Consider the following 24,509-nt stretch of genomic DNA (forward strand, 5'->3'; position numbering starts at 1 on the left):
GCCAGTCAATATTTTGTGTTCGCATATCGTAAAGCTAAACGAAGTTATACATTTCGTTCACGACGCCCTTCCGAATAGCTCTTAGTGGTTGACGGAAAGCCCGGGGCAGTTGATTTTCGTTATTGAGGAGCGATCCACGAATGATTATCTCTATTACGAGCAATGGCCTGACTCAATAGAAGACCCTACCTACCAGCCACAATTCCTAGCTGTTGCTACTGGTAGTGCGGGACAACGGCGATTATGACAACAATACCAACGCTGCTGCGACCACTTCGCAGTATCCTCGCAATCCCATCTACCAGTCAACGATCACTTTTTGCCCCCACCATTGCACCGCGGCTATTCCTCTGCACGTCCGGACCCCTCCTCAAGTCTGTCAATTTTCCACCACGCCCGAAGCCACCCCCAGAAGAGGAAATCGAGGAGTCGTTCCTAAAGGGCAGCGGGCCAGGAGGGCAGAAGATCGTATGCCACCACCTCACTTTACTCAACCCAACCTCCCCTCCCCTTTTTCATCATTCAGCCAACTAAGTAATTAACAATCCAGAACAAAACCAATTCCGCAGTCCAGCTCAAACACTTACCCAGCGGCATCGTCGTCAAATGCCAAGCCACGCGCTCGCGGAGCCAAAACCGAACCATAGCGCGACGATTACTAGCCGAAAAACTCGATAACCTCACTCTCGGCGACCAGAGCCGCTCCTCCGTCGTCGGTCAAGTCAAGCGCAAGAAGAAGGCCAGCTCCGCTAAGAAAAGCCGGAGGAAGTACCGGAAGCTAGAAGAGGGTAAGGCCGGGGCTGCTGGAGAGGAGACATTGGAGGAAGAGGAAGACGTAGACGAGGAAGATGGTGAGTTCAAGGAGCCTGCACAAGATGAAGGAAAACCAAATATCCATAACCAAAACGAGTGAATATATACCATTTATATACTTGAATACTCGGCACAACTATCAAGCGTACCGAAAACAAATCTTGGCAATCGTAAATTACAATTAACTCTACACTATTTGAACACGCAATGACAAATCTAGACCTCGGAAAACGAACATTACCCCGGATCAATATGTACGAGGCTTTTAAAGGGTTGCGGTTCACATTGTTCACACCAGGCTTGTTACTTGAGAACGGAAAAACAGAAGTAGTATATGATCAACCTCGGCTGGAATTGTCTACCATCCCGTGCTTGAAGCCTCCTAAAAAGTAAAGCACCTCATATTCTCTTTTCTCTTGGAGTAATACAGCCCTAATCTCCGGACCACTATCAGAACCTTTTGTAGATACGAGTCTCGACAGGGATACATTCGCAACGGTAGGAGCTGCGCATGGCTCATGCTCCGGTTGGGAACATCGTAGGCTCGTGAGAAGTTATCGGACACGTGGTGTTTAAGAAGCTGGTATAGAGTTAGATACTAGAATGGCTATAAATGGAGCGAATTGGCTTAATAATACCTTAGAAGCACTTGCGATGAACGATCGAGGGACCGCTCTCATCGTACTCCTGCTTAGAGATCCACATTTGCTGGAAGGTAGACAGAGAAGCCAAAATAGAACCACCGATCCAGACGGAGTACTTTCGCTCTGGGGGAGCAATGATCTTGACCTTCATGGAAGAAGGTGCAAGAGCAGTGATCTCCTTCTGCATACGGTCGGAGAGACCAGGGTACATAGTGGTACCACCAGACTAATCATCCTGTTAGCGCCTAGTGTGAGGCTTAAAATGGAGCATAGGATACATACCATGACGATGTTTCCGTAGAGATCCTTTCGGACATCGACATCACACTTCATGATGGAGTTGAAAGTGGTAACGTGGATACCACCGCTTTCGAGACCGAGAACAGAAGGCTGGAACAGAGCTTCAGGAGCACGGAATCGCTCATTACCAATAGTAATGACCTGACCGTCAGGAAGCTCGTAGGATTTCTCCAAGCTGGAGCTCTGGGCAGCAGTCTGGATCTCCTGCTCGAAGTCAAGGGCGACGTAGCACAGCTTCTCCTTGATGTCTCGGACGATTTCTCGTTCGGCGGTGGTAGAGAAGGTGTATCCACGCTCAGCCAGGATCTTCATTAGGTAGTCGGTCAAATCACGACCAGCCATATCGACACGGGCAATGGCGTGAGGAAGGGCGAAACCTTCGTAGATAGGGACAACGTGGGTAACACCATCACCAGAATCCAGCACGATACCGGTGGTACGACCGGAAGCGTACAGGGACAGAACGGCCTGGATAGAGACGTAGAAAGCGGGGGCGTTGAAGGTCTCGAAGACAATCTGGGTCATCTTCTCACGATTGGACTTAGGGTTGATAGGGGCCTCAGTGAGCAGGACGGGGTGCTCCTCAGGAGCCACACGCAGCTCGTTGTAGAAGGTGTGATGCCAGATCTTTTCCATGTCATCCCAGTTGGTGACAACACCGTGCTCGATGGGGTATCGCAGTGTTAGGATACCACGCTTCGACTGTGCTTCATCACCGACATACGAGTCCTTCTGACCCATACCAATCATGATACTAGCACACAGTTAGATATCGCTGCGCGAACACAGTATATGTTATCGAGATCGGCTACTCACCCATGGTGACGGGGACGACCGACAATGGATGCTATACCCAAATGTTAGAAAGCGGATCCGAGGTTGAGGCCGCCACGAGGCTCAAGCGGGGGCGGCCGTTGGGCGAGGATAGAACTTACGGAAAACAGCTCGGGGAGCATCATCACCGGCGAAACCGGCTTTGCACATACCCGAACTAGGACCAAGTTAGCTGAAGTGTTCTACCATTATGCACCCAGATGTTGAAATCGCGGAATTTGGGTCGTGTTTTGGATCTAAGACCCCCACGACCGATGCGCGCTGCAGGATGCGGTGAGAAAAGGCGAGTGAGATCTTACCCATTGTCGATAACGAGGGCAGCAACTTCCTCTGTAGATAGGATACGTGTCAGCTATTGTAGTCTTATTGTAGCTTCAAATGAAGCCAGCGGAATGGAATTCGATAAGAGATGAGGTGGTGTTGACAGATTACATACCCTCCATTGTGATGGATTACGTAGGTTAGGTATCGAAAGATTAATAAAAGAAGAGAATGAGGTCGTTACTTTCAGCCCACGCGATTCCCAGATCGTGAGAGCAAAGGTGATGGTGTTTTGTCGAAGCCTGTTGTGGACAAAAGACAACGAGGAAAGGAGTTGTTTGTTAGGTGGAAGTTGATTTTAAGGTAGAAGAGTCGGACAGTTAATTGCTTCTGGGGCGAGAGTGTGGGAGAAAAGGGAGGAACGAAGCTGGTTTGATGCACCGATCCCACAGTTCGATGGGAAGAACTTGTGGGCCGAACAAAAAAAGAGGCGGGGCAATGGCCAAGTACAAAATACGTACGCCTATCAGAGACGGCATAAGTCTTTAAGTACCGAAGTACCTTCACTTTTTACAGGGGGGAAAGGGGCAGGAAATGGCAGGAATGGCCTCTGCGCACACAAATATTAGGTACCTAAACCAGCTAACTCACTGTACGTAGTACCCAGCTGTACCCTTATTAAACAATAAACAGCACACCTATCACTCACCGCTGTCACAAAGCAGAAATTGTTAAGATGAGCTGGTGAATCCTTTGATTTGGTGCTGAATTAGGCAATCACATTCAGTTGTCCATCTTTCAAGGATGACTTTGATATTTTGACATTTTATTGTTGTCAAGCATCAGCCTTAGTATCTTGTCGAAGGCACCGAAATAACGAGGTCCCTAGCCGCCTAGCTTCAAAATACTATGTGGATGTGCATACAACAATGGAATGGCCTGTGCAGTCTGGTCTTATCTTGATACTCAGATGCCTAGAGTCCGAAGGTCGACTTCTCGCCAAGACTACCGAGCAACCAACCCAACCCACCTCACCGTACATGGGCAGTCAGGGGTTCTTTCGACAGACTACAACTCAAGTCGTCCTAATAAAGGCCCCGAGGACCGATGGCGTAGCCTTGAATCTCTTTCACACATAAGCAGTCTATGATGTATGCTTGTGGCTTAGCATGCACACCTAGGTATACAGTAAGGGGATACAATTACGTAGAGTAAGAAACATCCTATGCCCCGTACCTAGCAATCACTATTGGTCGGCGCCAAGCAGGCATCGCCTATCCGGCTTAAACATGTCAATCTCACGGGGCAAGTGGGTTGCGAAATGCAGGGGCAGAATACATTGTGTTGTGTTACCTCTATTATTCTCTAACACGTCTTTCATTCAGTAATCATCAGGCATCTACAACAATCACTTCAATAGATGACTATACGAGTCTGACGTAACACCTATGATGGATGCTATATATAACAATTTGTCAACTATTAGGTACCTAGTAAGTAGACATGTCATTAGATACTCAAGCCCCGAAAGAGGATAAGGGGAAGAGGAGACAATTAACAAGGTAGTAGTTTTAATAATAAGTAACTGGCTAACCCTGAGTATGGTATCATTCAGTTTGATATCGTAACATGGCGACTTCAACAAATTTTACATATTATTATCTCAAGCAAGCTAGGGTGTTAGCGGTCAAGAAACTGAAGGCGGGGTGAGGGGCATCTGTAGCGGGGCATCTTATCCAATCCCTGTGGCTAGGTAAGTAATAAATAGAACGGCACATTGTGGCTTGAGATATCTATACTGGGCAATCTAGTTGCGGAATTTTATACTGGGTAGCAAAAATGCTTTTTACAGTGTTGAAATTCACTACTATTGTATAAGATAAGCAATGCAGACGGTGTGAAATTTAGCATTTAAATTCTCGTTTTAATCAGTGACTATTTTTCATGGGTTCCACTTTTATGGCTTATCGACCCTATCCTTGTGAAGCTTCGCGAATCTTGGAGATCTCAAAAGAAGCTTATGTTCAATGTACATAGTAGGCAGAATACTCAGCCGAAACTTTTCAGCAACTTCCCTAGTAACGAACAAATCTAAAGAAAGAACTATCGCGACTTAGAGACCTACTCAAAGACGTTGCGCAATCTTTACATTGAAACGTTCGCCAAAAATACCTTCATATCAGAAAATTATTTCCAAATCGGCAAGAGAAAAAAAACGATCGATCACTCGGTACCCTGTCCCAAACGACGTAATCTACCGAATTTCAACACCCTCCTTGCATATCCCCAGCCGACGACACCCCTTCAAAACCAGCATCTAAACACCCCCCTCGAAGGGTAAAAACACCACGAAAATGGCCGGAATGGACAAAAACCTCAACGAGCTCCTAAAATGGGGCATCGAAAACTCAGCCGCGCCCGACCCCTCCGCGCCGGAGACCTCAGGACCCAAAACATCTCTAAACGCGGAAGCGCTAGCGGCAATCATGGGCGCGCCGTCAGACGCGGAGTTGATGCAGGCTTCTATGGCGGCGATCACGTCGAAGGACCCGGAGATGACGCTGGAGTCGAAGCTAACGGCGTTCGATAACCTGGAGCAGCTGGTCGAGTCGCTTGACAATGCGAACCTATTGTCGCGGCTGGGGCTGTGGACGCCGTTGCTTGAGCTGCTGGGCCACGAGGAGGATCAGCTGCGGCTGATGGCAGCCTGGTGCGTCGGCACCGCCGTACAGAACAACGCTCCTAGCCAGGAGCGTCTGGTTGCGCTTGGTGGTGTTGAGAAGCTGGTCGCTATGGCTCTTGGCGAGCGGTTGCCTATGGAGAAGCGCGCTGGGGACGGAGAGGAGACGACTGGGGAGGCGGTCGCTGCTGCTAATACCAATGGGGGAGCGGCGAAGGATGTGCGTCGCAAGGCTATTTACGCGCTTAGCTCCGCGGTGCGGAATTACCAACCCGCGTTAGATGTCGCTGCGAAAGAATTGCGGAAGAGAGGTGAGGATGTTCAGGAGGGGATGGATGCGACAGACATGGATGCGCTAAATGAGTTGATGAACGGGTTGAAGAATAAGGCTTTAAACGCATAGATACCTCTTGACGGTTAGGGGCATGAGGGAATAGGAGGATATCTTCATGGCATTATCGGCGTTGGTGGGTACATCCGGTCACTAAAAAGGGGTTTAGGCAGTCACGATATACTTGGGGGGAGTCACGATTGCTGAATGATGAAATGGGAATTACATCGTCTACTCGTTATGACTCGTGACGTTTCATATTGTACAGCTGTATTACAGTGTATCGCATCTTGCTTATTTGGCGGGATGATATATGTACAAGTAGACAACAGGAGCGTTGTCGCTTCTTATTCTACTAACTCGCCCTGGAATGGGATGCCTAAACCCATACATAGTAGCCTGGCGTGTCTGTTTGACTTCGCCGTAGTTTCGAGGGTGACGTAGCAACCGGAAACCATCTTAGATGGATATAACTAATACGCGTGTCAGTGAGTGAGTAATTTTGTTGCCTAATCGTTTCGGCGACTTACTGAATAATTAGCCTCAACTTCTGGGAAGTATTGCACGTCCTGAGGTTCGAAGCCCCAGCTGATATTACCAGTATGGTCGCCGGAGGTACCTAGACTTTTGTCAGTGTCCTATCCCTCTCCTATTTGCATCTTTTAACGTGCTAGGTAGCCAAGGAGTACGAACCCGGAATACCCTTCCAATCCTTGATCTTAGGAAACACCAAGTGAATCATCTTATCTACGAATTCATAGGCCTGATCTCCGTAAACGCTGACCTTAACACCGGTCCTGTCACCCTTGACAATACCCCACTGGGCAACGCTCTTCTTCGTTCTCGTGACCACGGGGCGGACACCTGTTATAGTTTGCAGTACCGACCGTCCAACGATGAGGTGATCCGGGTTCCTCTTGGCACTTGGCATGTACATAGATAAATGCACGGCCCTAATCTCAGGAAGGTTGCGCCAGTTGAGATTCTTTTCAATAGGGAAGAGAACGCCTCTACCTCGTGGCCCACGTTTGGGTCGGTTCTTCATGTATGGTGATGAGTCGTCCCATTCCCGTAATCGAATCTTTTCGGGCTCGGGGGGAGTTCCAGGGGGGATATGCTGGTACGTCATGGTCATGATATCTGAGGTGACAGTTGAGTGGTAGGTCTGCTTGAGTCGAGGAAGGTTGAATGGCCCAGGAGAGAAGTTTCGAGCGACTGGATCTGAAGACGGTGGCGGTTGGACCGGGTGTAAAGGTCCTCGGTCGAACTTTGGAGGACGGTATCGGTATCTACACACCAAATATCCATTAATCTCGTCCTCTCTGATATTAGATCGAATTGATCTCATGCCTACCTTTCGTGGGGAAGCTCATAGTTTCTACGGCTTGCTCTCTTTCGTGGATCAGTAAGTTTAATGCCCTCCCTAGCAGGAATTGGGGTCGCCAGGCCAGAGTCTTGCTCAATATCAGGTATTGTAGGTGCAGGCGCAGCGGCTCCGGTTGATACACATCTTTGAAAGTTTGTTGCGCGAGGCTTCCAGCGCGATACACTGCTAAGAAGCTGACAGCTCGCACGAGGCATCTCTCTTAGAGCCGCCATGATGCGTTTGCGCCTGCTGACACCAAGTCCTAAGTTCAATGGCGACTTCGCGCATTCAATCTTCTAGACTCTCAAAAGTGAAATTTCAATGTGCTATCCCGCTGCCCCACTGAGAAAGCTTCTCGGCTAAACTAATATCCGATCTTTGCTTCTTTATTGTTATTGATGGATCCATAGATGGATCTAATCCTTGTTGATCTTAGCCCCAATCTTAAAGCTTCTTTGATATGACTGGTCAAAAGTTAAAGCAAGCATTACCTTACTCCACGTTCAAAAGTTCAGCTAACCATCTTAAGTAATCGTGTAATTCCGTGTCTGAAGCCTTCATGTACTACAGAATCAGTTCTTATGTGATGTTTTGTCAATGGTGACAATAGTGACAATAATACCTAACTACGTATATTTAAGTTATATGTGGATGTCAATACAAGGATTTATTGGATTGGATTTAGGTAACGTTTTCAATTTACCTAAGCAATTGTTGTATCCTTTTCATGCATCACAAATTCTCTACTGTTTGCTTAGTAGCCCACTAATTAGATTACCTACCGTCAAAACACTACATTATATCACAAATGTTTGATATATAACTCAGATTGTTAGAGGATGTACGATATGTCACTACTAAACATGAGTTGCGTTTATTTTGGAAACAGGAGATTCGAGATATCAATAATACCACCAACTACGTGATCGCATGTCGATCACCTGACGAACTCTCCATTGTAGGGCTAATCACAGGTGCCAAAGCTCCGGGTACTAGTTCATCTTCTTTTGGTAACCCATCATCATGAATCGTCCATACCTGTGTAGCACGAGACCGCCTCGGAATGCCAGACTTACCGGATTACAAATGCTACAATATCTAGTAGTGTAGGTAGGTGCTGCTACCACGAGATACATATTAGATCTAAAAGTTGCTGGCTGAGGCTGAAAATGTACAATGTATTGTAGGTAGTTGCCTATACTTATACGTATGATTTACCCGCAAGCTTTGACGAATCTTAGATTACGTATATGGTTAGTTGTTCATACATATTAAGATCATCTGTGTTTTCGGCTGACGACTAGGCAGGTTAGTTTTCGTTTATCGTATTCGCTGCGAAGACTTCACTATAGCGCCGAATAATCAACGAGGTTTATTATCAGCCGATGGAGTCAACTGCACCTACAGGTAGTAAATTAGTGGTAGGCGTTAGCTAAGAAGAAAAAAAAAGGCGAGATCTCATTCGATCGCCCATAGCCAGGGGAGGAAAGCCCAAGCATTCCCGTCTGCAGCGCTAGGGTCCTACCAATGAAATCGAGGGACTGGCCTTCTAGACTTCTTCGTAGGGAAAGTAGGTTCCGTGTTGAGGTACGGACCAGATTTAGTTTCCTTAGTTTCGCTCGTCCCGAGAAACATGCCAGGTGCTGCTCAAAGTTCTCACGCCGCACCCTCCTAAGAAAACCTCCAATACTTTTTAAGTTACGAGACTTCCAGTGTACCGATTAAAGTTGCGCCGGTAACTTATAAATGTTATATCTCAGAGGTATGACTTTGTGATATGATGTAATAAATTGAACATGTCGGTCTACGTAGATGGAAACGACACCCGATCATATCCATATACATATTCCACCTTTTTTCGGGTCTCTGCCTTTTCCGACTTACACAACATTACCAGCCTGGCTGCCTAGGACCTAAGGAACCTCTTAAATTCGAGAAACATCCATCTCTCAAGGGAGACTAGGACTCGTGGTTGAAAAGCTTCCTATTTTTGAATCACGCGAATCAGATTATATAAGGTAATCCTCAATAGGAACGCAAGCCGGTCAATCGGTCAATTTTGGATCGCCCATTGTTCCTTTTTTAGGGGGGTGAACCCTTGACGCGAAACGCTCCCTCGGGCTTCCTCAACTCCCCGTTTAGTACTGTGCAGCGCAGCGCAACCCCGACCCTACAACTTACAAGGCCCTACACGCCCTAGCAGCTTAGCAGCTTAGCAATGCAAACCTAGCACCTAGTACTAGGTACAGCACTTCAACTTGTCTGGATTCTTGGCTGCTGCAAGCTCCCGCTGTCTCTCAAACGCCTTCTTTTCTCTCTTCATTTGATACAAAGTAGATCAAATTGACATTCTCATAATTTTCATATTGGATCATGCTAGATTCCCTTCTATTTCACCATCATCTTCAACCTTAACAACGCGTTTTCGCAACCAATCCAAGACTTTTAATTCAAGACGTCTCGATCCCCAACCTTTGGTCTTGGCATACTCATTCATCTACAGGTGGCAGCTCCGAAGCGTCGCCTCCGTTTTAGGAAGAGAAGAGGAAGGAGAAAGGGGAATAATTCATTTGAACGTCACACAGCAATCCCGAATTTCGAAATATGATTGAGAGCATGTCGTGTCGTTGCAAATCGTAAACTATCGACGATTGCCGCCTTTTATCAACCTCTAACGTAGCCCCTCGGGCAATTTTCTACGATGCGAGACCCCACCATGAAGACCACCAGCCTTCCTAAGAAGTTCCTAAGTCGCCGCGAGAAGAATAGTCACCGTCGTGGCAGATCATCTGATCCAGCCCATAAGGTAAGGTGACATCGGATCTGTCAACTCTGCATCTTAGTGATATCTCTGCTAATTACACCATTTCTTCTCCAGCATCGTCCTCTATCGTCCGAATCCTTTTTCTCTCTCTTCAAACCAGAATCTGTTAAACAATGTGTTAATCCCGATACGGAGCGAGAAAAAGAAGCGGCTAAGGTGCGTTTACATGTCATGGACATTCATTCGCGCCTCAGCGTGACCTAACCTTTAAATCGAACAGATCGACGACATACGAAGACGAATTGCAGACCTAGATTTCCCCCTTCTAAACGATGACCAGGTCCGATATGTGCTTCACTCCAAGTACTCTTCCGGCAATGTCGAAAAAGCTATCGAGCTGCTATCGCTACAGCAGCAATCCCTCTCCGGCAAGATTCTTAGTTACAACCCTGCCGTTCACATGCTTGGAGCTGAAAATCGAGGAAACGTAACTTGCTACCTTGATGCCTTGCTTTTTGCTATGTTTGCGAAGCTTGAGTCTTTCGAATGCATGCTGAAAAATGAAACCACGGAGGAACCGCAGAGGAAATTAGCTTTACTTCTACGACTTTGGGTGAACATGCTGAGAAGTGGAAAATTAATCGAAACAGACATGGTAGGCGACATTCCTGGCCTATGGGGTTTTAGTGAGACTAACTCTCAACTAGACGGAACATATCCAAGATGCATTAGCCGCATGTGGTTGGAGAGAAGCGCAAATGTTGGAGCAACAGGACACATCTGAAGCCTTCGCATTTATAACAGAGACCCTCCAGCTTCCCCTTCTTACTTTACAAGTCGACTTGTTTCACCAAGGCAAGAATGACGATGCGGATCACAAAGTTGTTTACGAAAGGCTCTTGAACCTTGCCGTGCCACCAGATAATGATGGCAAAGGCATTAAGTTAGAGGACTGTTTAGAAGAATACTTTAACTCGCAGGTTGACGTTCTCAGAGACAGCCTCGACGAGAAGAAGGCTGCAGAAAGATCTAACACACTACCAAAGCCTCTGTCTCCTACGAATTCGATCGACTTAGACGATACTATTGGGGTTGTTACCGAGGAAACCCAACAAGACGATGACGAGACTGGTCCTTATCTAGAGAGAAGATGGACAGTTGCACCAGATTCACATTCCCTTAACCATCGAAACAGTGGGGATGTCGAGGCTTCAGGGTCTCAGCCAATTGTAAAACCAAATCGGAGCCGAACAGACAGCATCATACAACGCGTTGTACTCGACGAACAAGGCAAGCCAACTGAGTCAGATGCAGCAAGCCTATTCCAGAGAGCTAAGAAAACAGCATCTGTTGTCAGAGCTGTAACAATACCTGCCTGGCAGTTCTTTAGATTAATACGTATGATAAAACCCCATTACCTATTTACTACTATGGAACTAATATAAGTTGTAGCTTGGCACTCACCGGCGAATAAGGAGCCAGAGAGTGATTTGGAGGTTGCCCGGCATTTTAACCAAAGACCAGTCGTTGGTATCTGCCTAAAACGATACATGATGGACGAAAGGGGAGACGTGAAACGACAGAATACGTACATTGATATCCCTGACAGCTTACGACTACCGCATTTCATCGTCGATGAGAGACAGGTGGAAGAAAGCGGACTCGCCACCGACTACAAGCTCGTGCTTCAATCTGTAGTGTGCCACCGAGGGGATTCGCTACATTCTGGACATTATGTCTCATTTTGTCGTGTTGCCCCCAAGCTTCTCACGGATAACCGCAGACACGATAACGATCCTCCTCCTGATTACGAAGAGGCACAATGGGTCAAGTTTGACGATCTTGCGATTGACCGAGTCACCCTTGTTGATGACATCAAGCAATCGCTTAAGGAAGAAATGCCTTACTTATTGTTCTATCAGATTGTTCCGATAGTAGAGGTAGCGGCCAGTTCGACAGAGGGCACGGACGTAGAACCGCCATCCTACGATGACGCTGCGCTTAACCTAACAAACTCCGAGACATCAGCGGCGCAAAGCCAGGATAGGCTCATGGTCTCCCGCCAACCCAGCAGCTACTTTGATAACTTGAATGTTCAGCCATCCACCAACAACAGCAGCATACGGTTTTCATCCGAATTAGAGCGACCACGCCGCAGCTTCGCAGATGAAGATGGATTCCTCAGCGTATCTCGCCGAGGGAGTATCTACAACGATTCAATCGCCCCAAGCCCGGTCGCAGTATCAGAGACCCCTTCGCCCGCTGTCACGCCCGGAGAAGAGACTACGGCCCAGAGACTTAGTCGAGCCGCCGCAAGATTCAGGAGTGGTAACAAGAGCAGGCCTCAAAGCCAGGCTGGCGATAGTCGCAAGAGTTTAACCGTAACGAGGTTTGGGGGCTTCATGAAATCTAGCAAAGAACCACTGCGAGATTCGGCATCTACAGATGCCGAGGACGACTATGAATTTGTGGAGAATGTCAGTAAACCTACCGCTAAGGAGAATGGGCCAGATGTAACACCTACGCAGAAAAGAGGGAAATCGAAACAACGAGTGGACAAAGGAAAGGGAAAGGAGAACAAGAAAATGAATTTACCGGATAGGGAATGCATTGGTGAGTATATCGCTATTTTCACTCTTTTTCGGAACTCTCGTTTCCCCTTCACGAAATCCTAGCGATCTTTTCATGCTAATACTATACTATAGTGCAGTAATGATACTATTTTACGTGGTTGGGTCGGTCTGATTGATTTGAGAAATAAGATACCCGGCAGGCGTTGGCGATACAGAATATATGCCGCAAGGAATACGAAAACGGCACGGCTGGTTTATAGGCATACGTCGGTAATGGGTCAATTTTCTGGTCTGAAAATTATTGCATGAGCATGGAGCGCTAGAGGACAAGCAGCCACTGGACAGCATTCAAAAAGGCGTTTTGAGATTTATTGAAGTGTTAGGAGACGCGGGTTTGTATTGTATAATGAATTCATTAGTGATACCAGCTGGTCATACATGATGAACAGTAATCCAGAGGCTGCGGAGAGGCATCTTTATTCCTAGTTGAATAAATAAAAAGTACCAAGCGATATTTATGATATTGTTCAGCATAAATGATTTGTTTCGCTGCAATTTACCTAAATTTTCAGTAATATAACACGTCCACGGGTACGTTCTAGCAGCGGGTAGAGAGAACCAGTGAGGATTAAGATGAAGATGATTGGGGTTTTGATCACTACTTCTTTCTCCCCTTGTCCCCGCCGGAGCTTCCCCGTCGGAAGCGACGGCGAAAATCCGGCTTCATTACCGTCTGACATGGATAATTAGAAGGACAGATGCCGGGGCGGAGCGGGAGGCAGGAGCGGACTGCGGTTCCCCGAAGCCTGTAAGTATGTCGGGCATCGGCGGATTTGGCCGGGAGTGGATAGAGGTATACATATGGATGTCAATTCGTGTGCCGATAGACCTGATACCTAGTAATGTTTTATCTAGATACTTTCCAAGGTATGAGGATGGCTAAAGGAGTGATTGGATAGATGCGATCTTGGTAGCTAATAGTTGCATTTTGTAGCTAGCCCTTAACCAGATCGGGGATCGAGAAACGGGTATGGAACAGGAAATCTGCTACTTATTCTTGGCTGAGATTCTATAGGTGAGCTCTCGTATTTCTTGTATAGGTATTACCTACCTAGGTAAGTATGCATTTAGCTAGATTCTTGCATTTTCAAGTTTGTTTCAGGCGTAGTCTTAAGTATCCATTTCACCAGCCAAGAAGACGGGTCTTAGTCCTCCCGCCTTAGGAGAGATCATCCAGATGTCTTCGACGTGGAATTATATGAAAATCACATAATAGTCGTCTATTCATAAACACCTATCCTAACCATACCTAGAATCATGATTATACAGAATCGTAGGGCAGAAAGTATCGGCGTGAGTGTTTCCCATGTCTATAAACGACCAAGAAGAGTCCTGACCTAATCCTCATCCGTAATCTTGTCTCTTACGGCCTCCGCCGCCGTGTTCACGACCCTCTCTGGTGGCTTTTCGACAACGATAGGGGGTAGTGCGGGTGCGGAAAGGCCGCCGCCTGGTAGCGGTCCCGGGGTATCACTGGCACTTTCTGGTACGGGTATACGTATATCTTCAGGAGAACCAGGAACTGTCCTTGGATCGAGGCCCGGAATATGGATACGTTTAGCATCGTTCTGGTACGCCCCCGGGATGACTTCGATGATCTCGTTCCGCGGGAATTTGAGATTTGGAATATCCATAGTGCTGCAATGCATAAGGTAAGCATAGAGGACGCGTAGTACACTCTCGTGGGCGATGATTAAGAGGTCATTCTGCTCGCGTTCAAGCTCCAGGATGATCGGTTCAAGTCGTACAGCGAGATCATGATAGGATTCAGCACGAGGATAACGGTGGTGGTATGGGTCAAGTTCATGCTTCTCAACTTCATCGGGATACAAACGGCGGATTGCACGTTCGCTAAGCCTTTCGCATACTCCTGGGTTGATTTCAGCCATTTGGCTACGCTGTCGAACTTTGTATCCTAGTTCCTTGAAAATGTCTGATGTCTGCAACGTGCGCATGCGTGTTGAGCACCACACTGCAAGTGGGCGTAAAGGCGCATTAGGTCCGCCTTGCAATACTCGTTCTTGCTCACGGTGTTTGATTACCGTCTCAGTCATCACCTTAGCATACTTCTGCCCTTCCTCAGATAAGGGCGCATCTGCCTTGTAGCTCTCCTCTTCCATCGCTGTACCCGGCCGAACAAAAAATGTTGCTCTGGACTTGATGTGGGTGTTGGTTAGATAGAAGACGATACGGTGAGAGAGATAGTTGAAGGATACGTTGTTGTAAAAGAATTTCTGGCCTGCGTTAATCATCTTAATATAATTAAGTTCTTTCTCGTCCATTGTCTCAAAGACAGGAATCTTGGTTTCCATGCGCTCTAGGTAGAGTTTTGCGGCTTCATCGGGGTCCATGTTGGCAAACTACATATATCAGCCACAGTCAAGTGAAGAAGTGATTCCTGATACATACATCGGGAGAGCCGATTTTGACATTACGTGCGTTTTCTCTAAGCAGATTATCGTCGTCGACATAGGATTCTAGGAATAGAGTCTAGTGTTGTTAATCACTGGTTTTTATCATCGCATGTTTAGGTATGATTTCCTACCTGGACGTCATGCTTTGCGAACTCTTTAGCTAATGACCGACGACTGCTTGCAGTAGGATTCACTGCATCATATATTGCCACTTGGCCATTTTCATGGTTGAGCCAGCCGTAGATGTCCTCGCGACACTTCTTAAGAATCTTCTGACGTAGAACAACAGATGCCGGAGAGGCATTGGGATAGAAATAGTCGTCAGGTACATGACCACCTTGTCCAACAGTAGCACGACGGTAGTCCCCGAGGTGGAAAATCCGTGTTTTGACACCTAACCTAGAATATATGAGATAATATTCATAATACGAGAGCAACTACCTAGCGTACCATTGTAGATATCGCGCCAATGAAACGGCAATATGGCTGGAAAGGCGTTAGTAGTAGCTTGGTACAATAGATGGGGAGTTGAAACTTACGTTTTCCCTCGAGCAGGAAGCCCTACCATGACGATTGCAATACGACCGGAGTGGAAAAGCCTTCCGGACATAGTGCTGTATAGTTGGGCGGGGGCTCTGTCGCCATCCTCCGGGACATCATGAATGCCATCGATGAACGTACTGCTCTTGCGCCGGTATCTCGGAGCATTCGCGGCAATATCCGCAGTTCTGGTACAATTAGTACCCTTCATGGTAGTAAACATCACTATCTTAAACTTGATGCTGTATGTTCTTTGAGGGGACAATGAAATTCAACAGGGGCTAAATAATACGAATTGAAAAAAGTGGCAGGTAAGCTCTGTCTTGACAAAGGACGTCCTTTTTGTCAAAAGAATGGCAACAAAACTAACCATTACGCTGCTCCTGACTTCCATTTTGATATCGATGCATCGCAAGCGCGCTCAAACGACAAGACAATCATCAAGCAAGGACAATCCACTTACAGTAATGTATCCATGATTTTGACCTGCTTCAGCAGTCCTTGCTCCTGAGTCGTCTAGATCGTTAAGAGCCGCGGTGACGGTTACGTCAACTCGCAGATCAAGGTGTTGTTTTTTCTTTTCACCTGGAAATTGACAATTTGAGATGCAGTTGAATATTATGTAAACAGAAATTTGAATGCGACGGGTCAAAACTTAACAATCTCTGGATTGCGACTAGAGAAGTAAAGCCTCACTAAAAAGTGAGGGATCACTATCCCTGGAAAAAGACGAAGACTAATGGTTTTTAAAACCTGGTGATCACAAGATGATTTACAGACAGAAGCACCATCCTTCGTTCGACACCAGGAACTTCCGCAGACGATCAAAGCGGCGGTAGTCGCACAACCAAATGGCTCTCGTAAGAAGTCTGGAAGTTTGGTATTTGCGTAGGACTTGTTGCCACCGCTAGGGAATAGAAACTTGGATGTCTTTCTGGAGACTGATGTGATGAGTGGATAAAGCCTCCAAGAAGGGAGATTTTTGAGTTTCTTCGAACTCACTCATGTGAAATGCCAAGAATTTGTGCAAAGACGGGGATTTACTTTTAGGAGTCAGGAGTGAAGAATTTCGATTATTTCGTTACTAACGTCACATGCGGGAAGTATGTATGTACGTACATATCGCGAGTGGGTCATTGTAGTGGGTCCTTCGAAGTTTAGGTAAGGTTTCGATTACTTAATCAGCCATACACCAAGGAGAACGGTGCTAGGATTATTCCGATTAATCAAATGTGGGGATCTTACAGACAAGGATGTTGATCTCACTGCCGCAAAAACCCCAAAGAATGATTTTTTTTCTCAAGTCACCCTCAAGCTAATAAAAAACCGACATCTTAACCCAATTGTCGGGAGCTCACAAGACCTGGGAAGCTAGGTAGCATCCATCGTCACCTCGCATACCGTCTGACAATTTCTTCATTTTGCCGACGACAGCAAACATTTCAATCTTCACTTTAGACTCGGCCGAGTTTACTGTCGTCATTTCTTATCAAAGACGAGGCGAAAGACGTCAGTTTGCCCACAGCCCGCACATCCCACAGCCTGCATCCCACGACACCACATTCCACAATGGCCCTCAACATCGAATCGCTGCCAACGCAGCCGCCGCAATTGCAGTCGCAATCGCAATCGCCCTTGGGTTTTTTAACAGCCAACCCTTTAGCTAACGCTATTTCCGATGTATACAATTCATTCTCTGAGCGACGAGCCAAGCTCGGCCTGTCAAACCCCGGTACCGTCGAGACGATCGCAAAGGAGGTCCAGCGTGAAGTTTCCCTCAACAACTACATGCATTCAGGTATAAGAGCAGACCTTACGAAGGTTGTCGGCCTGTCGCCGCTGTTCCAGGTTTCCCATCAATTCGCGATGGGCGAGCACCAGAATCCCTATGCCTTTGCAGGAATTTTTGGTACCAACAAGGTCTGTTTATTCATATAAAATCTATTGACTGCGCCAAACGAGCGTCGTGTTGACACATGTCTCTCTACTCTGTAGGTGTTCCTCCAAGGAAGCGTGGACAACACTGGATTACTATCGACGAGATTCAACTACCGATGGAATTCGTCACTAGTCACCAAATCTCAGTTCCAAATAGGCGCTCAGGATATGGCCTCAATCGAGCATGAGTATACTGGAAGCGACTTCACTTCTTCTGTTAAGATGTTAAACCCTTCTTATCTCGAGGGCGGATTGACGGGTATTTACATTCTTAGCCATCTTCAGTCCGTTACCCGCAAACTCGCTCTTGGTATCGAGGCGGTCTGGCAACGAGCTGCCCTGAGTCAACCGCCCGAGTCTGCCTTGTCGTACTGCGCGAAGTACAAGTCCGATGATTGGATTGCGACTGCCCAGCTTCATGCGCAGGGCGCTTTGAATGCGACATACTGGCGAAGATTGTCGGACAAGGTTCAGGCTGGCGTTGACATGACTCTTCAAGTCGCTCCTGGCCCTGGGGGCGTAATGGGAGGTGGCCTGCAGAAAGAAGGCGTGACATCTGTCGGTGTCAAGTACGACTTCCGCATGTCAACATTCCGAGCCCAGCTCGACTCCAAAGGAAAGTTGGGCTGCATACTGGAAAAGCGCGTGGCACCACCCGTCATGATGTCTTTTTGCGCCGATGTAGATCACTACACTGTAAGTCTGCTGGGAGGTCTGACTCTGGAATCTCTTTTCTAACTTCATTTCTAGCGAAATGCCAAGGTTGGTCTCGGAATTACTATCGAGAGTGGTGGCGACGAACTGCAGGAGCAACAAGAAGCTCTTGGCCCTCAGGCGTCACCTAACATCCCCTTTTAAGTCTCCACTTCTGTCATATTTGGATGACTTTTTCAGCATAGAAGCTCCCCCCTCTCACCATCGACCCCTTAATACACGATCTCAGTAATCCGGCTCCAGACCCCCATCAATAGTTGCGGGACTGGTGTGCTGGAGACCTCATGCAGCATCGACTATTTCATCACCCCTTGTCTTAATAAGCATATTCACTGCTTTTATATGCGATGCAGAAGTCGCTAGGTGGGTTGGATGCTGCATCAAAATTCACGACTATAGACTTTCTTTTCGCACCGGTCACGAGTTATTCAACAAGTCCTGGTATCGAGCTCGGATGAGGCCGAGCATCGTCCATCTTAAAAGGAGTACTAGGTGGCAACGCGCGAAAAAAGTGTACAATTAGGATTATGGCCACTACAAAGGCACCACGAATGCATTGGTGGTATTATACGTGATGAATGGATGATGGGAGTGTGGCATGGTCATCAACGATACTTCGAGATGCCTTTCGGAGAGGCGCTTGTAATTGTATTTGGGTACTGTATATAGTAACCCATACAGTGTATAAAACAATATGACCAGTGACCAGGCTTCTCCGAACGGATTTGAAGGACTTGGCAGAAAGAGGTGAGTACAATTCGGGAATTTAGGCGAGCTAATAATGTATATCAATAATAGCCACCATCGTCATATTTAATAGGTACCTAGGGAGGACGCTTCGGACTTCGGGCTGTTAATATCCTAAAACCATCCCGTATTTAATAGCCCCCTACGTCAACTTGGCTCGGCTTAAACACCCGATAGAAAATGCACAATTCAAGATTCTCTAGGATCATTCAATATTCTAACAAGGTTCTAGCAACATAAAAGAAATCTACCCAGTTCCGCCAAACTGTATGCATCCATTCTTGCGAAGTATCCGTTTATAGTCTATAGTATAAGTCAACCAAACTCCCAAAGCAGAGATAAACATGTCAATTATCCTGTACATCCAGTCCACAAGATACTCTTCTATCCGACTTCCGAACTTCAACCCGCTACCGTTTGGGCTTCAAGATATATATTGATTGGAGTTTCCCGTATTTGCGGAATAGTTTGCCTTTCACCCCAAGTGCTTCGAGATTGAGTCGAGCAATGAAATACCCTTCTCTTGGTACCTCTCCTAGTGTCTCTCCTAGCGTCTGCGTCCAAACTTCCTCTCCATTCATGTCGATAAAGAGATCCCAGCAACCACAACACCCTTTTTGAGGCTCTTGAAGAAGTAACGTCCAATACTCATTTGAATCTCGAAATATCGGTCAGCGCGGTTTCTTCTTGAATGGCGATTCAGTTACCATTTCGGGTATGACTGGCTTTTTTGATACTAACATCGGCTGAGCGAGGATTGTAGATCAATATCCGGTTCCCTAGTCGTAAACATGGAGCTCCAATTGCCATGCTTCAAGAGAAATGGTGAACGGCCTTGACCCGCCTTGACGTAGCTGAACTGAACCCCGACGGTCATTAGAGTGGAATTGGTATAGTTTTTAGCTTGTATTGGTATGTTATGCTAGCTTGTATCTGTTATAATGGAAGAGCCTTATAATAGTCTGGAAGCGTAAATTTTGTGAGAGGGAGTCGTAGGATAAAGGTCAAAGCCCCAATTTCGAAACTGTCTTCGACTTATATACAGGTAGTTCGGCGAAATATCCCCTAACAGTAGGCTCTAGGGCTTCTTGTAAACCCAATGAATCATCAGACAGCCACCACTCAGGCTACACAACAGGAGGGGAGGGGAGGCATATCCCACATCGCAGCCACACCCACACATAATCTCGATTGGTAAGGCTTTTTAGTCACTTCGGACAATTTTTGAGTCATTTGAATTAGGCTCAGCCGTCGTAAAATGCCTCTCATTTATGAACTTTCGAAGTGGAATCAAGGTCAGTACTAGGCAGCAATTCGTGAGACGATATATTATATTACAATGTCAGGCTCTCTAGGTACCTATATCTCGGTGAGTTAAAGTCTAGCTTGTTATCTCGCTTCGTATATGATCACTAATTTTATTGTTACGGAGTCTCACGGTGGTGAACTTGATCATTCTCCAGGGCTCTGCCACAGCTGAAGGCTGACTCCTAAAGTCAGCGAAAAGACGACAATATACCTAGGACTTTTAACGCCTTATATTAATCAGATATAACTACATAGCCTTCCAGTTTCTGAAAGGTCCATAAAAATATCACTTTAATTTTCACTTAATGGCGCATAGGTATTCTGTCCTCATGAATATGATCGCAGAATTTCCGCAACGAAGATCTCACTGGGGCTTGGCACAATTGTGAAATCCGCCAATGCAATGTCCCAGTAACAACATCGTCACTACATATTATTTAAAAGTTTTACCACCAATAAGGCACGGTTAGTCTGAGATATTACAACACCACGTATGCTTAACAAGACGTCGGTACATGGGACTGCTTCCAGCACCCATGTACCTTCTCAGGATAGTTGGTTGAAGAAGAATGTTCTAACATTCGGTCTGTTTGTCTGTTGTTTACCTCTTATTATTACCACTTACTTACAAATTGACTAGACGGGGGAGGCGTGAGAGGCTTCTATAGTCTACTTTTCATGCAAAGATTAATGCAATTTATTGCATCTGAGGAAAAAGACAGGGGTCTGATCAGCTTAGTTTCTAGAGAACCCCTAGGAACAAGAGAGAAACGAGTGACCAGTTTTTCTCCTTGTTGTGAGCCGCGCAATCTATCACACCGAGATGGTAATGAAGATGGCTACACTCCCTTCTTGCCATGCCATTATTTCGACTACATTGGTGGAACATCAACAGGGGGGTAAGTTTCTCATCCAGTTAAAACTGATAATTCACTGACTTATTCTCTTCGTAAGGCTAATTGCGATTATGTTGGGGCGTTTCAGAATGACCGTCGAAGACTGCATTGATGAATACACTCATCTCGCAGGGGACGTATTCGGACATCCTCGTCACCTTCATGATATGAACACATACGGTCTCATCAAGCGCTGCAAGTACGATACTAAAAGATTCGAGGCTGTGATCAAAGACGTGATCGTCCGAAGAGTAGAAAGCGGGAGGAATGATCTTTCAAACGCTCTATTCGACACAGAGCTTGGTCTCTGTCGGGTGTGAGCTTCAGCTATAGCACGTACGCGTTAGCCGCTACTAACATAGTAGCAGACTTGTTATTGCAAACAGAATTGCTTCTGAAGGTGTGGTTACCGACCTCAGACTTTTCCGGTCATATGAGATCAATAACCACCAAAAGCCAGAACGCCGACCAACGCAGCTCCTCTTCCCGAAGGATCCGAGAGACGAACATGGCGGAAGATCGGGGGATCTTTCAGTATGGCAGGTAGCACGAGCGACCACTGCTGCACCCCTATATTTTGAGCCTATGGAAATATTAACAGATGGCAATCCGAGGCAGGTGAGAACCAATTCATGGCCCAAGAAGTACGACAGCAGTCCGAAACCCTACCGGGAAAGACTCGAGGATGGAGGTCTAGGCCATGCGAATAACCCATCTAAAGTGATGTACGACGAATTGACAGATAATCTTCCCAATAACATGAGTATTGGAACTTTTGTGAGCATCGGGACTGCTCGACCGATGGAGCAACCAACCGGTCCACGACTATTCCGTATAATCAAAGGAAGCATATCACGCCTCGGAAACCCAGAACACATACACAACCAAATGAAAAACATTGTATCGAAGAACCAATCTTTTTCTTATTACCGTCTGAACCAGCCCAACGGCCTTTCCGGGATTGAAATGGACGACTGGGATCCTAAGCCTTCGGGCAAAGATACGATGAAGATGATGAAATCTACGTTTGATGCCTATATTGGCAGTACAGAAATGGTACGTTATATGCAGAGATGCGCAAAAGAGTTAGTCACAGCAAGACGGGCTAGGGCCGAAGCGAATCTGCCCAAGTGGGAAAGATTCGCCGTAGGCAGGCATTTTTATTGCAGAATCCCAAACTGTCCGGATGACGAGGTCCGTCGCGAGATCGACGAAGTTAAGTTCATTGCCCACTTGAAAGACGGACATAATATGAGAGATGATGATATCCAGGCAGCCCTGAGGGAGTGCGAAGGTCAGTGGGCATACCGAGGACGTTAATATATTGGAAAAGGGGCGCAGCATTGTACAAACTTACCTCCCCATCAAGCAGGCTGGCGTTATTTTCAGCGTACTTCTTATACGTGCTTTAACACTCTAGAGCTTCGGCGATACTGCAAAGGCGATCGTTGTTTCCAGTCCTATTTACCTACCTACTAGGTAGGTAGATAGTAGATTCGATAATTACACAACTAAAGCAGAAAAAATATGCTTCAAGTTTCACAAACTGTGCAAATTGTTTCTTCCTTTTGTAGACGAGCATTCTAGAAACGCACACTTCCAAGCCTAGAAGATGATTCACATGTAAGAAATATGGCAAGTCCATGGTGTGGTGTGACAATGCATACAGGGTGACATTAGGAAGGGGGGTGGGATTACCTGAGCCTCACTCGAAGAGCCATGAGCACCTACCCAGGTATATATTTGACCGGCTGCAGCCTGACCTTGCAGACAACTAAATCAACTTGATAGATACATCTTTCAAGTGTTCCTCTAATTATCTTTAACATACTACGAAGCACGATATGATACGAATACGGTCTGCGTCTGGTAAGACAGCCTCATTACTAGGCCATGTCGTTATGAACTTGGGTACACTCCCATACTATCGGTTCTTTCGACAGAACACACTGCTGCCAATATTATCTATAGCAGAGAGTGCGAGGCTGCAAACGAGCGATGTCGAGCTCTCCGCGATGCTATCGAGCTGGCGAGACCGGAAGCTATACGAGCTTTACTTTGTCCAGGTCGCTGTAGGTTCTTGTTTTCTGCTAGCTTCATATAACCCGCTATCTTTTACCCATTTCCCACGTGTCTGTCTCCCTTTCGAGAAGGCCATTCCTAGAAATGAAAGGCATTCGTCGCATGATTGTTATTCCCAACTAATACGAAGACAACACGGTATAAGAGTACACTTCTCTCTGCAGCTGTAATCGGGTGCTTCTCCTGGGAACCACATGGATCGGAACACTGGCTCGGCCCAGCAGCACGATATTTCTCTTTGGTGCTATCGCTCTTCGCAATCTTACTCTCGGCATCACAGTCCTTCATTTTCATTACCATGAATCGAAAACACCCACAGCACGAGTCGCAAACGGCTAGTCAAATATCCCGCTCATCCGCAAAGGTTGACATCGCTATGATTTGCGATATCAAGTTGACATCCAAGCCCATACCCCTGAAACGAGAAGCCGCGCGTAGAAACCGAGTTAATGAACACGGTGAAAACGATCTGGAGAAGGGGAAGGGGACGCTTTCAGGTCTCACTCTCACACCTCACGACGTCGAGGTTAGCATTCGATGGAATATGGTTTTCACATGGCAGGCGCCTATCATGCTCCTAGCATACTCCGTTATGGCATTCCTCGTGGGTATGACCGTATACGTTTGCGCGCCGCTATATAGTGAGGGGATGCGTGGGAAGGAAGTATGCTTACCACACTTGATAAGAATGTTCTTGAGCTCAAACGATTATAGGCAGCCATACTTTATTTAATCAGTCTCGGAATTGGTGGATTCTGCTTCGTGGTATGTACATGCCCCCGCACCCCTCCCCCTATACCCCTTTTCTTTAACCCCTATCCAATCAAACATCATTCTCTAAGCACCCCTTTACTCTGAATACCTTTTAAAAGAGGTTCTGACATTGTAATCATTTAGTGGTGCTCCTTTTGGGCGTATAGATTTGTGGATTTGGATTAACCAAGAGGCATTATTTATTATTTATTATTTATCCAATAGTAACCATCCATCATCCCACGAAGCATCAGATGTCCAACTCCATCGTCGGGGAAACATGATCACCCAGTCTATAAGATATCAATCTTTAGCCCAGCAATCCCGTTCAATATTCTTCATACATGTAGATAAAAAGAAACACTTTTCAGATCGCATACGCGACACGGAGATGATTCAAGACATAAGCAACTTGAAGCTTCCCGCAGCCCCTAAAGTATCTGGCTCTTGCTCCAAGACTGTGTAGATTCAATCGGGCGATAAACTGCCCT

The 24,509-nt window shown here is 46.5% G+C and overlaps 10 protein-coding genes across 10 annotated transcripts; 6 read left to right on the top strand and 4 right to left on the bottom strand.

Annotated features, from left to right (window-relative positions):
- Positions 1–27: 27 nt before the first annotated feature.
- Positions 28–1,054, top strand: GGS22DRAFT_23702 (RF-1 domain-containing protein). Its single transcript, XM_047966571.1, has 2 exons — positions 28–468; positions 551–1,054. Exons 1-2 carry the CDS (start codon positions 244–246, stop codon positions 911–913), a joined length of 588 nt encoding a protein of 195 aa, XP_047818307.1. The 5' UTR covers positions 28–243; the 3' UTR covers positions 914–1,054.
- A 134-nt stretch (positions 1,055–1,188) lies between these two features.
- Positions 1,189–3,122, bottom strand: GGS22DRAFT_23692 (uncharacterized protein). Its single transcript, XM_047966570.1, has 6 exons — positions 3,028–3,122; positions 2,891–2,921; positions 2,693–2,748; positions 2,574–2,604; positions 1,740–2,511; positions 1,189–1,683 (listed from the first exon to the last, which is right to left on the bottom strand). The coding sequence occupies exons 1-6, from the start codon at positions 3,032–3,034 to the stop codon at positions 1,453–1,455; spliced, it is 1,128 nt and encodes a 375-aa protein (XP_047818308.1). The 5' UTR covers positions 3,035–3,122; the 3' UTR covers positions 1,189–1,452.
- A 1,583-nt stretch (positions 3,123–4,705) lies between these two features.
- GGS22DRAFT_165692 (Fes1-domain-containing protein) lies at positions 4,706–6,100 on the top strand. The gene has a single exon (XM_047961733.1). The coding sequence runs from the start codon at positions 5,207–5,209 to the stop codon at positions 5,933–5,935; it is 729 nt and encodes a 242-aa protein (XP_047818309.1). The 5' UTR covers positions 4,706–5,206; the 3' UTR covers positions 5,936–6,100.
- Positions 6,073–7,529, bottom strand: GGS22DRAFT_23714 (54S ribosomal protein L7). Its single transcript, XM_047966572.1, has 4 exons — positions 7,218–7,529; positions 6,557–7,152; positions 6,394–6,482; positions 6,073–6,336 (listed from the first exon to the last, which is right to left on the bottom strand). Exons 1-4 carry the CDS (start codon positions 7,460–7,462, stop codon positions 6,211–6,213), a joined length of 1,056 nt encoding a protein of 351 aa, XP_047818310.1. The 5' UTR covers positions 7,463–7,529; the 3' UTR covers positions 6,073–6,210.
- A 2,041-nt stretch (positions 7,530–9,570) lies between these two features.
- Positions 9,571–13,041, top strand: GGS22DRAFT_165694 (cysteine proteinase). Its single transcript, XM_047961734.1, has 6 exons — positions 9,571–10,035; positions 10,108–10,209; positions 10,274–10,648; positions 10,701–11,391; positions 11,446–12,606; positions 12,699–13,041. The coding sequence occupies exons 1-6, from the start codon at positions 9,931–9,933 to the stop codon at positions 12,704–12,706; spliced, it is 2,442 nt and encodes an 813-aa protein (XP_047818311.1). The 5' UTR covers positions 9,571–9,930; the 3' UTR covers positions 12,707–13,041.
- A 720-nt stretch (positions 13,042–13,761) lies between these two features.
- GGS22DRAFT_165697 (bifunctional 6-phosphofructo-2-kinase/fructose-2,6-bisphosphate 2-phosphatase) lies at positions 13,762–16,640 on the bottom strand. The gene is made up of 6 exons (XM_047961735.1): positions 16,044–16,640; positions 15,580–15,768; positions 15,491–15,526; positions 15,172–15,439; positions 15,036–15,116; positions 13,762–14,986 (listed from the first exon to the last, which is right to left on the bottom strand). Exons 1-6 carry the CDS (start codon positions 16,055–16,057, stop codon positions 13,964–13,966), a joined length of 1,611 nt encoding a protein of 536 aa, XP_047818312.1. The 5' UTR covers positions 16,058–16,640; the 3' UTR covers positions 13,762–13,963.
- Positions 16,641–17,052: 412 nt separating this feature from the next.
- Positions 17,053–18,883, top strand: GGS22DRAFT_23747 (eukaryotic porin-domain-containing protein). Its single transcript, XM_047966573.1, has 3 exons — positions 17,053–17,500; positions 17,576–18,214; positions 18,269–18,883. Exons 1-3 carry the CDS (start codon positions 17,150–17,152, stop codon positions 18,374–18,376), a joined length of 1,098 nt encoding a protein of 365 aa, XP_047818313.1. The 5' UTR covers positions 17,053–17,149; the 3' UTR covers positions 18,377–18,883.
- Positions 18,884–19,251: 368 nt separating this feature from the next.
- GGS22DRAFT_165701 (uncharacterized protein) lies at positions 19,252–20,020 on the bottom strand. Its single transcript, XM_047961736.1, has 2 exons — positions 19,721–20,020; positions 19,252–19,637 (listed from the first exon to the last, which is right to left on the bottom strand). The coding sequence occupies exons 1-2, from the start codon at positions 19,854–19,856 to the stop codon at positions 19,390–19,392; spliced, it is 384 nt and encodes a 127-aa protein (XP_047818314.1). The 5' UTR covers positions 19,857–20,020; the 3' UTR covers positions 19,252–19,389.
- Positions 20,021–20,247: 227 nt separating this feature from the next.
- GGS22DRAFT_165704 (FabD/lysophospholipase-like protein) lies at positions 20,248–22,716 on the top strand. Its single transcript, XM_047961737.1, has 5 exons — positions 20,248–20,348; positions 20,412–20,871; positions 20,928–21,186; positions 21,242–21,499; positions 21,552–22,716. Exons 2-5 carry the CDS (start codon positions 20,781–20,783, stop codon positions 22,501–22,503), a joined length of 1,560 nt encoding a protein of 519 aa, XP_047818315.1. The 5' UTR covers positions 20,248–20,348; positions 20,412–20,780; the 3' UTR covers positions 22,504–22,716.
- Positions 22,717–23,563: 847 nt separating this feature from the next.
- Positions 23,564–23,979, top strand: GGS22DRAFT_189610 (uncharacterized protein; the record flags this gene model as incomplete). The annotated part of the gene is made up of 2 exons (XM_047964872.1): positions 23,564–23,887; positions 23,953–23,979. 2 exons carry the CDS (start codon positions 23,564–23,566, stop codon positions 23,977–23,979), a joined length of 351 nt encoding a protein of 116 aa, XP_047818316.1.
- Positions 23,980–24,509: the final 530 nt, after the last annotated feature.

Source organism: Annulohypoxylon maeteangense, assembly GCF_022496945.1.
Source record: "Annulohypoxylon maeteangense strain CBS 123835 unplaced genomic scaffold GGS22scaffold_10, whole genome shotgun sequence".
Taxonomy (NCBI): domain Eukaryota; kingdom Fungi; phylum Ascomycota; class Sordariomycetes; order Xylariales; family Hypoxylaceae; genus Annulohypoxylon; species Annulohypoxylon maeteangense.